Source organism: Pseudophryne corroboree, chromosome 6 (genome assembly GCF_028390025.1).
Source record: "Pseudophryne corroboree isolate aPseCor3 chromosome 6, aPseCor3.hap2, whole genome shotgun sequence".
Lineage (NCBI taxonomy): Eukaryota > Metazoa > Chordata > Amphibia > Anura > Myobatrachidae > Pseudophryne > Pseudophryne corroboree.
Genome location: NC_086449.1, coordinates 407,420,510 through 407,435,596, shown reverse-complemented (window position 1 = coordinate 407,435,596; position 15,087 = coordinate 407,420,510). Strand labels below are relative to the sequence as shown.

At 44.0% G+C, this 15,087-nt stretch overlaps 1 protein-coding gene across 1 annotated transcript in view; it reads left to right on the top strand.

Moving 5' to 3' along the window:
• The first annotated feature begins 7,980 nt into the window (after window positions 1–7,980).
• The window catches only part of FRMD4A (FERM domain containing 4A), a 751,780-nt gene continuing 744,673 nt past the window's right edge, over window positions 7,981–15,087 (top strand). The window contains exon 1 of the mRNA XM_063926906.1: window positions 7,981–8,331. Coding sequence (XP_063782976.1) covers window positions 8,299–8,331 — 33 coding nt within the window. The 5' untranslated portion in view covers window positions 7,981–8,298. The remainder of the gene's footprint in view (window positions 8,332–15,087) is intronic.

Genomic DNA, 15,087 nt, shown 5'->3' with positions numbered 1-15,087 from the left:
CGGACTCCCGCCTCTATATTTGACAGTCCCGTCATGCCCGAGGGTCTTAGACATTTTAACTTCCCGAATAGAGTGAGATTTAAGCAACTCTGACACGGTATCTACTATATTATTGTAGCTCGGGCAATGTACTGTTCCGAATGTGATGGCATGCAATGTTCATATTATTATGGTTATTAATTATGTTCCATTGATATAGTTCGTGTGGGAGGGCGGATCCGTCCCCCCCGTTGTTACCCCATTTGCACCGCAATGTTTGGTCCTGGAGCGACCGACGGGGACACGGTCCCCGTTGTTCGTATCGCCAGGAGCGGTGTTACGTCTTCACATGTTCAACTGTTATATATTGCTATGCTCTTCTGTTCTGTTGTTCTCCCTCTATCCCTTTCTTTCTCCCCTCCTCTTCTCCAGGTTCTCTCTTCCCTTCCAAAATTACCTAGACTCACCAATGCCCAAACCCTACTCTATGCTGCTGGGATCTCGGTAAGACCAGATTTACTATTTCTTTTTGGAACGAGTAAATGGCATTACTAAAAGTGGTTTCTATTAATGCCCGGGGACTCAACATTCCTGAGAGGCGGTCAAGGGCCTTACGAGAATTGAAAGCCGAAAAAGCAGACGTTGCCTTTGTGCAAGAAACTCACTTTAAAGAGGGAGTGGCCCCCTCTCTCAGGAATCGAGACTTCCCTACAGGGTATTTTTCCAATAACGTTGATGGTAAGACATTGGGGGTAGCGATTCTGATCGCCAAGCATGTTACCCTCGCTGAGGTTGTTTGTCACCAACTTGTCCCCGGCAGGGCTCTACTTGTAAACTGCACCATCGCTAATAGAGCTCTTACATTTCTCAATGTTTATGCCCCCAATAAGGCACAGCCAGGCTTTTTGGAAAGAGTCCTAACGCTAGCCCAACCTCATTATAATGGGATTCTGCTTTTTGGCGGGGATTTAAACTGGTCTTTGGAGCCCCGATTAGACTCCTCCAACCCCTCCCCAAGGTATTCGGATAAATTACACCGTAGGGTCCGGAAGATCCTACATAACTTCCAACTTATAGATGTCTGGAGGATACAACACCCCTCCACTAGGGATTTTAGCTTTTATTCACACCCTCACAACACTTACACTAGGATTGACTACTTATTTATCCCGCATAGATTTTTGCACCTGGCCGAAGTGTCTGCTGTGGGCAACATGTCCTGGACAGACCATGCTCCTGTCTCTCTGGGGGTTCGCCTGTCCCCTGCCCGCCCGAACTCCTACACGTGGAGACTAAACGAGATGGTCATCCAGGACCCTAGTTGCCAGCAGCAGATCAGAGAGGCGATAGCCGATTATATTGAGGTCAACGACACAGAGGAGATCTCTAAAGTGGTAGTTTGGGAGGCACACAAATGTGTAATAAGAGGAAAACTCATTCAACTGGGCGCCCATAGGAAAAGACAACATATGGCGGCACGGGAGGCCTTGTTACAAAGAATTCAAGCATTAGAACTTCTCCATAAATCCACCATGTCAGATGAAAACCTTCAATCATTATTAATGGCTCGGAAGGAATTAGACTCGCTTATGTCCCACAGATTGAAGTTAGAGGCTAGAAAATGTCGCAGTCGCTATTTCCTATGGGGGAACAAGCCTGGGAAGCTGCTAGCGCGGGCTCTCCAGGCTCAACGCGCAGCATCTTTTATATCTAAAGTAAAATCCCATACGGGAACAACACAACACACCACGACAGAGATAGCAGCAGCTTTCCGACATTATTATACCCAATTATACAACCTAAGAAGCTCCTCGGAGGCGGAATCTGATCTTCCCCGAAAGGCCTCCATTGCAGAGTTTTTAAGGGAAATTAATTTCCCCACTCTTACACCTGAAGAAGTCGAGTCACTTGAGAACCCCTACACTCTGGCAGAGCTCGAGGAAGCGGTTAAAACCACCCCAAATGGCAGGAGTCCGGGCCCCGATGGCTTCTCTCTAGCCTACTATAAGACATTTGGAGATGTTTTGCTACCTATGATGCTTAGAGCTTTTAATCAGGTTTCAGACCAGTCCTCCTTCTCCCCCCAGTCTATGCTCGCACACATCACAGTGATCCATAAGGAGGGCAAAGACCCGTCACACTGTTCCAGCTATAGACCCATTTCCCTACTAAACGTAGACTTGAAGCTCTTCGCCAAATTAATGGCGAATCGCTTAAAACTCTTCCTTCCAAAACTGATACACTCGGACCATGTGGGTTTTGTCCCGGGCCGCGAGGCCAGGGACAACACCACGAAGGTTCTTGATTTGATTCATTACGCTTCAACTTGTAAATCCCCCTCCATTCTCCTCTCAACAGACGCAGAAAAAGCATTTGACAGAGTTGACTGGGATTTCCTATTGGGGGTGCTGGAACACATGGGCATGGGCATGGTGGGCCTCCAGAGAATTAGGGCTCTGTATTCTGACCCCGCTGCCCGCGTACGTATCAACGGTGAACTATCAGACCCGTTCCAGATACGGAATGGGACTCGTCAGGGGTGTCCTCTGTCACCACTTATTTTTGTGCTATGCATGGAGACCCTGGCGAGGGCCATTCGCCAGAATGTTAACATCACAGGGCTGCAGGTGGGGAAGACGGAGTACAAGCTTGCCCTATTTGCAGATGACCTCCTTGCAGTGATTTCTAATCCTTTGACCTCTATACCCAATCTTCTTAAAGAGTTCAAGCGTTTTGGCATTCTCTCCAATTTTAAAATTAATTTATCAAAATCTACAGCAATGAATTTAACACTAGACCAGACCAGCCTCCAAGTATTACAATCTATCTCGCCCTTTGCATGGCATCCATCACAATTAAAATATTTAGGAGTAATCCTTCACAAGGATCTCTCCCAAATTTACCAATTGAATTTCCCCCCACTCTTATCAAAACTCCAATCTGATCTCTCCAAATGGGGCGGGAAAAAAATTTCATGGATAGGGAGAATAGCAGTAATCAAAATGAATATTTTACCCAGAATTCTTTACCTATTACAAACCCTGCCTGTTACTATTCCTAGACCATGGTTCCTCTCACTACAACGAAAGATCAGAGACTACATTTGGGCGGGGCGAAAACCCCGATTTAAGCATGAGATCCTCTTTAGACGGAAACATCAAGGAGGTCTCCAACTTCCTCACTTTTTATCCTATTACCATGCAGTACTCCTTACGAGAGTCATGGAATGGAGTAGTGAACTCCACAGGAAACAATGGGTAGACATTGAACTGGCCTCTCTTCCCTCTCTTAGCGTGAACTCCCCCTGGCTTTCTAAAGTCCCCCAGGTCATGCACCCACTGGCTGGTCCCATCTTTTCGGGTTGGCGTCTCCTGCGCTCCCTCCCACATATTTCAGCACATCCCTCCCCACTCTCACCACTGTTTGGGAATCCTGAATTTCCCCCTGGATGCCACTCCTTGTCGTTCTATGCATGGCAAGAAAAGGGCATCCGGAGAACTAATCAAATGCTAGACTTATCTGGTATAATACCTTTTCCCGAACTGCAAACTAAATGGAATCTACAAAATAAAGAAATCTGGAGATATCTACAAATTAAACATTACCTACAGACTTTTTGCTCTTCTGGAAAGGGTATACGAGCACTGACTCTATTTGAACAGATGTGCCTCTCTCACACATACCCTAGACACACTCTTTCCACGATTTACAAGTGGATCGTGAATCATAGATTTTCTTCCCAACCGAAATTTGTCAGAGATTGGGAATTAGACCTGGGGGGTTTGGTGACCACAGATGATTGGGAAGGGATCTATAAAAATACCTTCTCATTAACTACCAATGTGCTAGTCTTGGAGACTCACTACAAAGTACTTACAAGATGGTATAGATGCCCAAATATCCTTGCGAAAATCTATCCTGGAGTACCCAACACGTGCTGGAGATGCGGGACAGCAGTAGGCACCCCACTACATATATGGTGGGAATGCTCTCTCTTGCAACCGTTTTGGCGCAAGGTGGTGGAGACAGCTAGCATTATCCTCGGTGAGGACTTACCCTTTTGCCCCAGCTTTTGGTTATTAAATCTCACGCGTACACCTAGTTATCACCTCAAGAAATCACTACTTCGCCATATTTTGAGTGCCTCTAAGGCAGTGATCCCAGTTCACTGGAAATCAACAGTGCCCCCCACCATGAAAGAATGGACCGCCCGATTAGACCACTATATGGCAATGGAAGATCTCATTTTGTCTCTAGAAATGAAAAACACCTCCTTCATTGCTACTTGGAGCCCATGGCTGGAATACAAAGCGTCAGCCCATTACAAATCTTCTCTTTAAGAGAAACCCCTCCTTTTTACCTCCAGTCGCCATATGTAATTAATCAGGCGTTAAGCCCTTTAGGATAGGAAGAGAGAACCTTCCCCCCCCCCTTCCTAAACCTTAACTCCCTAAGTAACCTTTCTTTCTCCCCCTCTACACTGAGAGTAATACTACCCCGTATCCCTCTATCTTTCTCTTTTCATCTCGTTACTCTTCTTTCCTCTCCTACTTCTACTCTCTCCCTTTTGCATCAAGAAGTTGCAATTCATGAAACGTTTATAGTTCTTACTCCTTTATGCTCTATATATTTTTCTTTCTCAGGAATTAAGATACGTTAGTGGAAAGAGGACATCCCCCTCTACAGTTTTTTCTCTTTTTTTTTCCTTTTATTATACAAGGTGTTAAGTTTCTCCAGACGATGTACCTCTGACAATCTTAGAAGCTATTGTATTGTTTCCGCAACTTCCTGTTTTCGTTTCTTTGAAATTCCAATAAAAATCTATTTGCAAAAAAAAAAAAATACCGACATTTTAAATACTGACAAGGTCAAAATACCGACATTTAAAATGTACACAGGGCAAAAAGTCGACACAAGATTTTCATAGTTTTGTGTGTGTGTGTGTGTGTGTGTCGACAAAGGTCGACATGGCACCGTATAAGTGTACTGCATCCCCTCGCGTGGCTCGCTGCGCTCAGCACACTATTATATTCCCCGCTCCAGGTCCACTAGGATGGTAAAGTATGAACAAGTTGGTTTCAATGAAAAAATCCTGAAAACTCATGTCGACTTTTTGACCTGTCGACATTTTAAATGTTGGTATTTTGACTTTGTCTGTATTTTAAATATCGGTATTTTGACTATGTCAGGATTTTGACCATATCGGATTTCGACCGTCGGTCAAAGGTTGTCGGGATTTTGACGGTCGGGATTTTGATTGTAGGTAAATTGACCACATCACCAATACACAAGCAGTGTCAACGTTTCGGTCTGGTTCAGACCTTTATCAAAACCAACAAGCAGCTTAGCAATTAATCCAACATCATTCCTCTTTGTGTGTGAATAGATATTATACAGTATATATATATATATATATATATATATATATTTCAAGAAGAATTTCTAGATCAGTGCACTTCTCTGTAGCTGATCCTTTTCTTATATAGTCTGGTCCACAGCCCACTGTCCGATATTCGGGTTTCAGTACACACTCCAATTTATTTAGGTGGCCGCTCAGTTCCACAAAAGGCAATCAGGTATATAGCCCGAAAATCTGTAGAAAAAGAAGGAAGGGAAGAAACGCCTATGGTGTAGCATTTTCGGAAAGGGGTATTAATATTTTACCCACATAAAACTGCATACCAAATAGTAGCTTGTAACCAGAGTACATCAATATACTGTCTTGTATTCCTCAGGTAGTGCCGTAATCTTTGTGTGCATTCTTATAAATGCTCATCATAAGTTTAAATATATCCTTTGGAACAGTGTCTTCGTTTGGTAAATATGTTAGAAGAACTACAATTTCAGCCTGGCCTAAGCCATGTAATCAATTAGATGCGAAGAACCAGCATTTTTCTGAAGCATTCTGCATGAATTCATGTAATTTCTCCTGGCTGTTTACCGCATGGTCCCAGACTATCTCGCTTCCACCTTTGGCTTTTATGAGAACTCTGCTCAAGAAATAGTCCAAGATATTGGGGGTAATTCTGAGTTGATCGCAGCAGGATCTTTGTTAGCAGTTGGGCAAAAGCATGTGCACTACAGGGGAGGCAGATATAACATGTGAAGAGAGAGTTAGATTTGGGTGTGGTGTGTTCAATCTGCAATCTAAATTGCAGTGTAAAATAAAGCAGCCAGTATTCACCCTGCACAGAAACAAAATAACCCACCCAAATCTAAAGGTGGCCATCCACTACACAGACTTGTCTGAACTGCAGATAGCATCAGATTTCTCTTGAACTCTCCCGGGAGCGTCCCGGGAATTAGATCAGACCCTGGCTTTAATTTTCATTACATTCACTTCAGATATATCTGATGCACACATGCTACATGTGATTGATCTGATGCTGCTGCTGCTGCTGCCGCTGTTCCCCCTCTTGGTGGGTGGGAGTGGTCAGGGAGATGCCAGTCAAGTGACGCTTCAGATGAATCTGATCAGATACATCTGAAGTAAAAAAAACAATCCGATGTGCACCTGTTTTCTTCAGATTCAGATAAATAGTTGGGGCAGCCTCAGAGATCTGTAGTTCAGACATATCTGACACGGGAGTGAGCATTGGATCTGAAGAGCCATCCAATGTGACACTTTTCTTCAGATATGACGGTCAGATGCATCGAAATCTGAAGAAAACTGCCCAAATCTGACTAGTGGATGGGGGCCTTAACTCTCTCTGCACATGTTATATCTGCCACACCTGCAGTGCACATGGTTTTGCCCAACTGCTAACAAAAATCCTGCTGCGATCAACTCAGAATTACCCCCATTGTCACTCCATGGACCTGTTTGCTGCTGCAGCAGAGTCTGTAGAATCACCCGACCAGCTCTCCCAATGATAACTTCAGTGTACTGTATGTATATATATATATATATATATATATATATAGTACATGTATGTAGTGTGTATGTAGGTATATATATATATATATATATATATATATATATATATATATTACGGATGGTGTAATGGTTAGCATTACTGCCTCACAACACTGAGGTCATGGGTTTGATTCCCACCATGGCTCTACCTGTGCCGATTTTGTATATTCTCACCGTACTTGCGTGGGTTTCCTCCGGGTACTCCGGTTTCCTCCCACAATACAAAAATATACTGGTAGGTTAATTGGATAATTGGATTCCAACAAAATTAACCGTAGTGTGAATGTGAGTGCATGTACATGTGATAGGGAATACAGATTGTAAACTCCACTGGGGCAGGGACTGATGTGAATGGGCAAATATTCTCTCTGTACTGCGGAATATGTGTGCGCTATATAAATAACTGGTATATATATATATATATATATATATATATAAAAAACACACCTTGTCACCTTTCCAGGTCGGTGGTTAATCTATCATTTATATGCTATTTTATGTGTGAGCGCTAATAAGCAGTGGGCCTTCTGAAATGCTAGTGTGCAATGTCCCTGTTCTGAAATGAATATTAATGAAACAGGGATCTGTGCAGGTTATATTCCCTGGTGCCTGAGAAGGAGCAGAAGAGTGGGAAAGAACATGTCACAGAGATGTGTGCTTGGTGCTCCAGGGCAAGAGAATGAGTTAATAATGCAGAAGGAATAAAGGAAACCTTTAGCATCGATTGAAGGCTGCCCAATGAGCTCTGCTTCATTTGTCTAACTGGCACTTGCTGGTCATTATTGGGCTGTAAGAAATGACATTCTGTGCAGCAATGCAACTGGGAAAACGTGCCTACTCTGTGAATATATATGGATATAATCTACTGTACATTGTCATTTCACATTTGAACCAAATTTTTAAGTTATAAAACATGTGATTGAACGATGAAACACGTAACGATCTCCCTATTTTCCTATTGCAGTGTATATGGTGACATACTGTACTCCTACTTTGTAGCATCATGAGCAGATATCAGACAGGGGAGTACTAGACTGATGAGGAGTGAGACTGGAGAGCCTGATGAAGGTGGAGCTGTGTCCTATGCACAGGACAATAAGCACACACACCTTCCCTGGCGTCCCGTGTGACCTGATCACTCTCATTGTGCTACTGGCTGCATTACGTAAGACGCCGGGGCCGTGCAGAAGGCACAGCGCAGCAGCTTGTGCAGAGTGTGCTGGGGGCGAGCTGGGGACGGAGGCGCCGACAGTACTGGGTACAGTATAGGAAGACTGGCTGCTGCCGCTGCATACTTCTGTGGCTCTTACCGTGCGGCTGTTATACACCTACCTGGGATGATTCAGTAAGGGGCGAAGCTGTCTAAACTGAAGGAATAGGATTGGTATGAGGATTAGAGCAAAATGGAAGGACTTTTATCTCCCATGAGAGCTAAGGTAAGATAGCACTGAATTATCTTGATTGCATTTGTAAAGAGTTTATGAGTTTTCGTTTTCTAAAAAAAAGAGATGACTGTGTACAGAGATATATCAGTGCTCTGGATGCGCATGGTAGCTGGCTCCAATCTGACAGGTGTATAGTGGTACTCTGTGGCTGGGAGTTTGGAGGATGAGATCTGCACCTTCACCCACCCTGGGACACAGGAGATGCTCATTGTCTAACAATTGTCCTGTAGTTGTGTGCTTTCTGTTACAGCTGGTAAGAATAAAATATAGAAAGTTTGTATGGTCCAGTGTCATGTGCACTGGCCATGTTACTGTACAGGGAAATTGCTTTTCTCAGAAACTTATTGTATTTATTGAAATGCCAGTTGTTTGCTGAGATAAGTGTATGGCATTGATATGTTGGCTTTATGGTTTATAAACCACTATGAGGTGTTCTAGTGAAGGTTACTCATTCATGCCTGAGGCAGTCGTGCTGTAGCTTGCAGTGTGATTAGAGTCGTTACAGTACTGGATTTAGGATAACTGCTGTTAAACATGCAATTCAGTTCTGTTATAACAAACCCATAGAAAATAAACTTCTCAAATACCTAATATTGTTAGTGCAGGTGAGTTTACAGTTACTGTATAGTCACCTGGTGTACCTATAATGTGCTGCGAGACACAGCGTTTCTCATATCAGATCCCCATGCCCCCTAACACCCCCAGCACCTCATGTGTTCAGGATTTCCTTACTTATGCACCGGTGACCTAGTCTACTTGGCTTGGTCAGTAATTAACCTACCCGATTCCACATACACTAATCCTGAAAACATGAGATGCATGGGGTGCACGAGGACTGTATTTGGGAAATACTCCCATATAATATTATTTTAAAGGGAGGATTATTGACACAATCTTTATACTCTGAAAGGTAACACAAGATATTTACACACCTATTATGTCCACGCTGATAAAGCTTATGATGGTAATTACATTTTAAATAAAAACATATACATTAAGGTCACTAATCCCTGGACAACTCCTTATGACATATACATTTAAACTTAAAGCAGGGTCCCTAGCATCATGTTATAAGATAACCTCATATGACATTTATCACTCAGTCTGTGAAGTACCACCCTGTGTCAGGTCACAGCAGGGCTACTGAAAGAATTGTATATTTCATTTTTGCTAATGGCTAATAAAGTGCATTGTTCCCTATATAACTTTTTCACAATCACAACCTAAGGCAGATGGTTAGTGACATACTGTAGTTATTCTTCCAATCCATCATTAGATTACAGAGACATTCTGAAATGGAAATGTAATAATGTAAGGTAGTTTTTCATATACAGAATAGTAAGTCTGCAGCCTCTTTCCTTTGTATGATGATGGAGCTCTCGAGTGGTTTATACAAGCATCTAATGTATCACATAAAATCTGTACTCATTGTGTTCCTCTCACATGTCTCCTACCCTTCCATATGTTCGTTTCATGGGTGACTGTGTGGCTCTGACTTGCATATCTAGCACAGCAATTGTATGTGTAGGAGGAGTAGATATCTATTTAGAAGGTTGCTGTCATGTGTTTGGCAGTATCTAGGGATCTGTCATTATTTGATAGAAGTTGCAGAATCTAGCATAGCATACAGGAGACCTTATTGAAGACAACATTGCTATTCAAAGACCTATATTTATTGAGACAGCAGAAAAGTGATTCATACAAAAAAAAATCTTGGCCCTCATTCCGAGTTGTTCGCTCGCAAGGCGATTTTAGCAGTATTGCACACGCTAAGCCGCCGCCTACTGGGAGTGAATCTTAGCTTCTTAAAATTGCGAACGATGTATTCGCAATATTGCGATTACACACCTCGTAGCAGTTTCAGAGTAGCTTCAGACTTACTCGGCATCTGCGATCAGTTCAGTGCTTGTCGTTCCTGGTTTGACGTCACAAACACACCCAGCGTTCGCCCAGACACTCCTCCGTTTCTACAGCCACTCCCGCGTTTTTTCCGGAAACGGTAGCGTTTTTATCCACACGCCCATAAAACGCCGTGTTTCCGCCCAGTAACACCCATTTCCTGTCAATCACACTACGATCGCCGGAGCGAAGAAAAAGCCGTGAGTAAAAATCCTATCTTCATAGCAAATTTACTTGGCGCAGTCGCAGTGTGGACATTGCGCATGCGCACTAAGCGGAAAATCGCTGCGATGCGATGAAATTTACCGAGCGAACAACTCGGAATGAGGGCCATTGTTTGAAAATCTATGTATATATATATGATAATTGGGAAATACTGTATTCAGTGCTTTAGATATTTTGTTAATGTCAATCTTGGAGTCTGCATAAATCAGTGGTGGCCAACGCGTGGCTCTTGAGCCACATGTGGCTCTTTCTTTATTCAAATGTGGCTCCCAACACTCAAAGTCACGTGACCACAATAGATCTGTAAACTGCTGCACTCCAGCCAGACATGCAGCAGCACTACGTAGACTGAGAACTGAGGGAGCCAAATATACATGGGGGAGCTGGCTGGAGTGACACAGGCAGGTGCTGGCTGGAGTGACACAGGCGGGTGCTGGCTGGAGTGACACATGGGGGAACTAAAGTGTATTATGTGAATCTGGCTTTTCAATATATTTTATGCGGATCTGGCCTTTTCAATTATTTGATGTAGAAGTGGCTTTTTCAAAGTATATCATGTTGGATCTGGCTTTTTCAATGTATTTTATACCAGAGGCGTGGCCTAGCAGGCACAAGGTCACACTCCATTTTTGCAATCGCATCTTCGGCTTAAAGTCGGCTCTTTGATGTACCTAACAAGATATCTTGGCTCTTTGTCTCTGACTGGTTGGCCACCCCTGGCATAAATAAAGATGAAAAGTACTTTGAAAAATAAATTGTGATAATGTTTTCATAGGGGAAATACATTGCTCTTATTTGGTGTTTTTTTTAAACAATGTGTTACTTAAATATCTAAATATGTAAACAGTAATCTGCTGTAGGGGTGCGGATTATTAGATCTACACTAAAAAGATCCACGGTCAATAGGTCGACCACTAATGGCAGACATGCATTAGGTCGACAGGGTCAAAAGGTTGACATAGAATAGGCAGACAGTAGAGAAGGTAGACAGGGTCAAAAGGTCGATATGGAGATGGCCGACACCAAAAAAGGTAGACACAATCTTTTTTAGTTTTTTGGGGCGTTTTGCACTTTTCTGCCACAAACAAGCCCCATTAGTGTACCACATCCCCTCACATGTATCGCTTCGCTCACCATGCTTGGGGCGACGTGTCTCGCTCCGCTACTGCTGCACTCGGCATAGGTTACTATTCCCAATCATAGTCCACGTGCATGGTAAAGTATGAAAAAAAAGTTTTTAAAAAAAGTGTGTCAACCATATGTGTGTCAACCACTGTCATGTCAACCTTTTGACCCTGTCGACATTTTGAGCCTGTCGACATTTTGAACTTTCTACCGTTTACATGTTGACCTTTTCACTGTGTCAACCTTTTTCCCATGTCCACCTTCAACCATGGCTACCATTAGTGGTTGACCAATTGACTGTAGACCTTTTTAGTGTAGCTCTATAGACCGGATACCCAGCTGTAGCATACACTGTTGCTTACTAACAGGTTACTTCAACTTCCAGTCCAGTGACTTGAGTGTTTGATGGAATTTCTAAAAAATATGACAGTACATTGGGGGTCATTCCGAGTTGATCGCATGCTGCTGATTTTCACAGCGCAGCAATCAGGTAAAAAATGGCAAAACTGCGAATGCGTATGCACTGCAATGCGCACGCGTATCATATGGGTACAAACAGCATTGTTGCTGTGCAATGTTTCTAACGACGAATCCATTGGCACAGCCGATCGCAAGGAGATTGACAGGAAGAGGGCGTTTATGGGTGTGGTAGGGAAAACGCAGGCGTGACCAGGCGTTTGCAGGGCAAGTATCTGACATCAATTTCGGGACCTCTGTCGCTGGAATCAATGCACAGGATAAGTAACTACAGGGCTGGTCTTGTTTTGCACAAAATGTTTTTGTACCGCTCGGCTGCACATGCGATCGCACACTTGCAAAGCAAAAATACACTCCCCCGTGGGCGGCGACTATGCGTTTGCACTGCTGCTAAAAGTAGCTAGCGAGCGATCAACTCGGAATGAGGGCCAGTATGCAGTAACCAATATACAAATTGTAGTAGAAGTTTTATGTATTTCCGAAGTCCCATAAGAAAGAACCTCCGTTTTATGCAATAGAATAAACTTTATCCAAGATAAGTCAATGTTAAATAGACATGATTTTACAATAAAGTGCATGAAATTTACCAGAGGCATGACTGGAAAAAAACTGCATATGAGATCATATAGCCATATGAATAATCTTCACATTCATTCATGCCATAATTGGGTGGTGAATTCATACCAATACCACATGCCTCCAGTGTCAAGTTGATAGGTCAACAGCCGTTTCAGTGCTCTAGCGGCAACTTCCTCATGGTCTGCCATCTCTTCCTGGATGTCCTTGTACTTTCTCAAACACAGTCAGCTTCATAACAGGGAGGCAGGGTACACTACATTGTGACATCACATCTAGTAGGTGGGGTTCCTGGCTCTGGGATGCAGAGCACTACTTGGAGGCCGCTGCTCCACAGGCTGCAGGGTGCCTGTCCAGAGAGACCCTTGGATGCTCCAGGTTGCACTGCAGCAGGTATACTGGATGCAAGGTGCCATTCCAAGCACCTTCTAAGCCACATGTAGGTACTGTGGAGCAGCGTCACCCTACACCCTGTGAGTTGCCATCACTTTTACTCACCTAGTTATGGCCCTGAACACAATGGGAGGGATTCAATTCTTTTCACCCCTTTCCACACCTGTTCTGTTTCTGCCCTCAGGGGCGTGGTATCATTATTTCAGCTCACTACCCCCAGACTAGGGAGGCACACAACCCTTTACACAGCTAAACCTGATCACTATGGGCGCAATATGCGCAATAACGGAGATCATTTTAGAAAGGAAATTGGGCGTGATATATCATTTGAATCTCACCCAATATGTCTATATCTGAATTTATTATGTCCACTCTGGCTTTATACACACCCATCTCTCTCCACTTTAGCCAGGGCTGTCTTTTCGTATGTGCTCAATGGGTAGTTGCCCAATGGCCCCAGGAGTATAAGGACCCTAGGCTGGTAGGTGAGAGTCCCCTTTTTCCAGGGGTACCAGATTTTTTCAAATCGGCCCTGGGGAACCAGAGATACCCGAGTAGTCCCCATCCTGGCCTGTTAATTGCTCTTCCCAGCCAGATATCTCGGGTTCTGTCTGACGTAGAGTTTTTCTGAAGGTATACTCAAAAAGCTGGGACTCCCCCCTTTTGGTGGACCCTGGCAGCTTGTCTCTACTATGCTCAGAACCAGAGATACCAGCATTCCAGCAGCTGGTCCCTGCTCCAGCTCCACACGCCTGGTATGCAGTTTTATATTTTCGTCGGTAGATTACTGTGGCTCCTGAACTCTGATCCCCAAGTCCCCAGTACCTCCTGAAAGGTGGGACTCTCTATTTATATTAGCTAAGAAATATATTTCCAGGAACTGGAGATATCTGCAGTCAAGCAGGCTGACCTCCCACCAGAAAATGATGAATATTAAGCCCCCTCCACTATCCACCCCTCCCATGCGTATTAAGCAACCCTTACCACCCTGGAAGTCATGTACCAGGGCCCCTTCATTTAGCCTAAAGCGCTCTTCTACAGTTTAGTTTTCTCCATCTTGCCCCATCTCCTACCATCTGTGCAGTACAGGCGTAATTAGCAGAAATTACTGCTCCAGGTCCTATTTATTATTATTATTTATAAACAGTTTCTTATATAGCGCAGCAAATTCCGTTGCGCTTTACAATTTGAAATAACAACAACAAACTGGGTGATAACAGTCATAGAGGTAGGAAGGCCCTGCTCGCAAGCTTACAATCTATAGGGAAATAGCACCTTTCCTTGTGTACATATGCCTATCTATTGCATAGAATGAGAAGACATGTGAGGATATGTGTGGACTGTACAGAGTGGATGCAATTTGATAGGATAGGTCCTACATGCTAGCTGGAAGATACAACACCCCCTATGGCCCGCGGGACATCAAAGCTGCCGCTGATAGCACCCCCAACCCCTACTGCTGGAATATGGGTAGGGGCCCCAGTGTATTGCTTTGCCCAGGGGCCTACACTGCTGTTAAGACGCCCTTGACTTCAGCCCTTCCTCAGCGCTGACACCAATCTTATTTACCTCTCCTGCTGCTCTGCATCAGACTTTCTCCTCTGCAAAGTGCTTCACTGTCTGTCCATCCACAACAGATTACAATCCAACCTCCGCACACTCGTATGCTCCACTCCTTCCTACATCTCCAACTGACTTCTGTCCACACTCCCCTCTTCCCACTCCACTCCTCCACTGACCTCTGCTCTAGTCACCTGCTCTCATTCCCACCACCAAGATTTCTCCCATTCTACCCTCCTGCCCCCCCCCCCCCCACTCTGCAATTCACTCCCTCACTCAGATTTCTGCCATTATCCATACCTACAAATAAGCACTTAAGCCCTTAACTCATTGTTTCATAAAAGTCTGTCACCTCATAACTCACAACTCAGCTCTGCTGTCCATACCCCAGCCTCTCTCTCTCTCTCTTTCAGTTCACCTTCCCTGTTAAGCTCTTCCCTGTAGACTGCAAGCCCTCTTCCCTTGGTCTTTCTTCCTAGAACAATCTTTGGG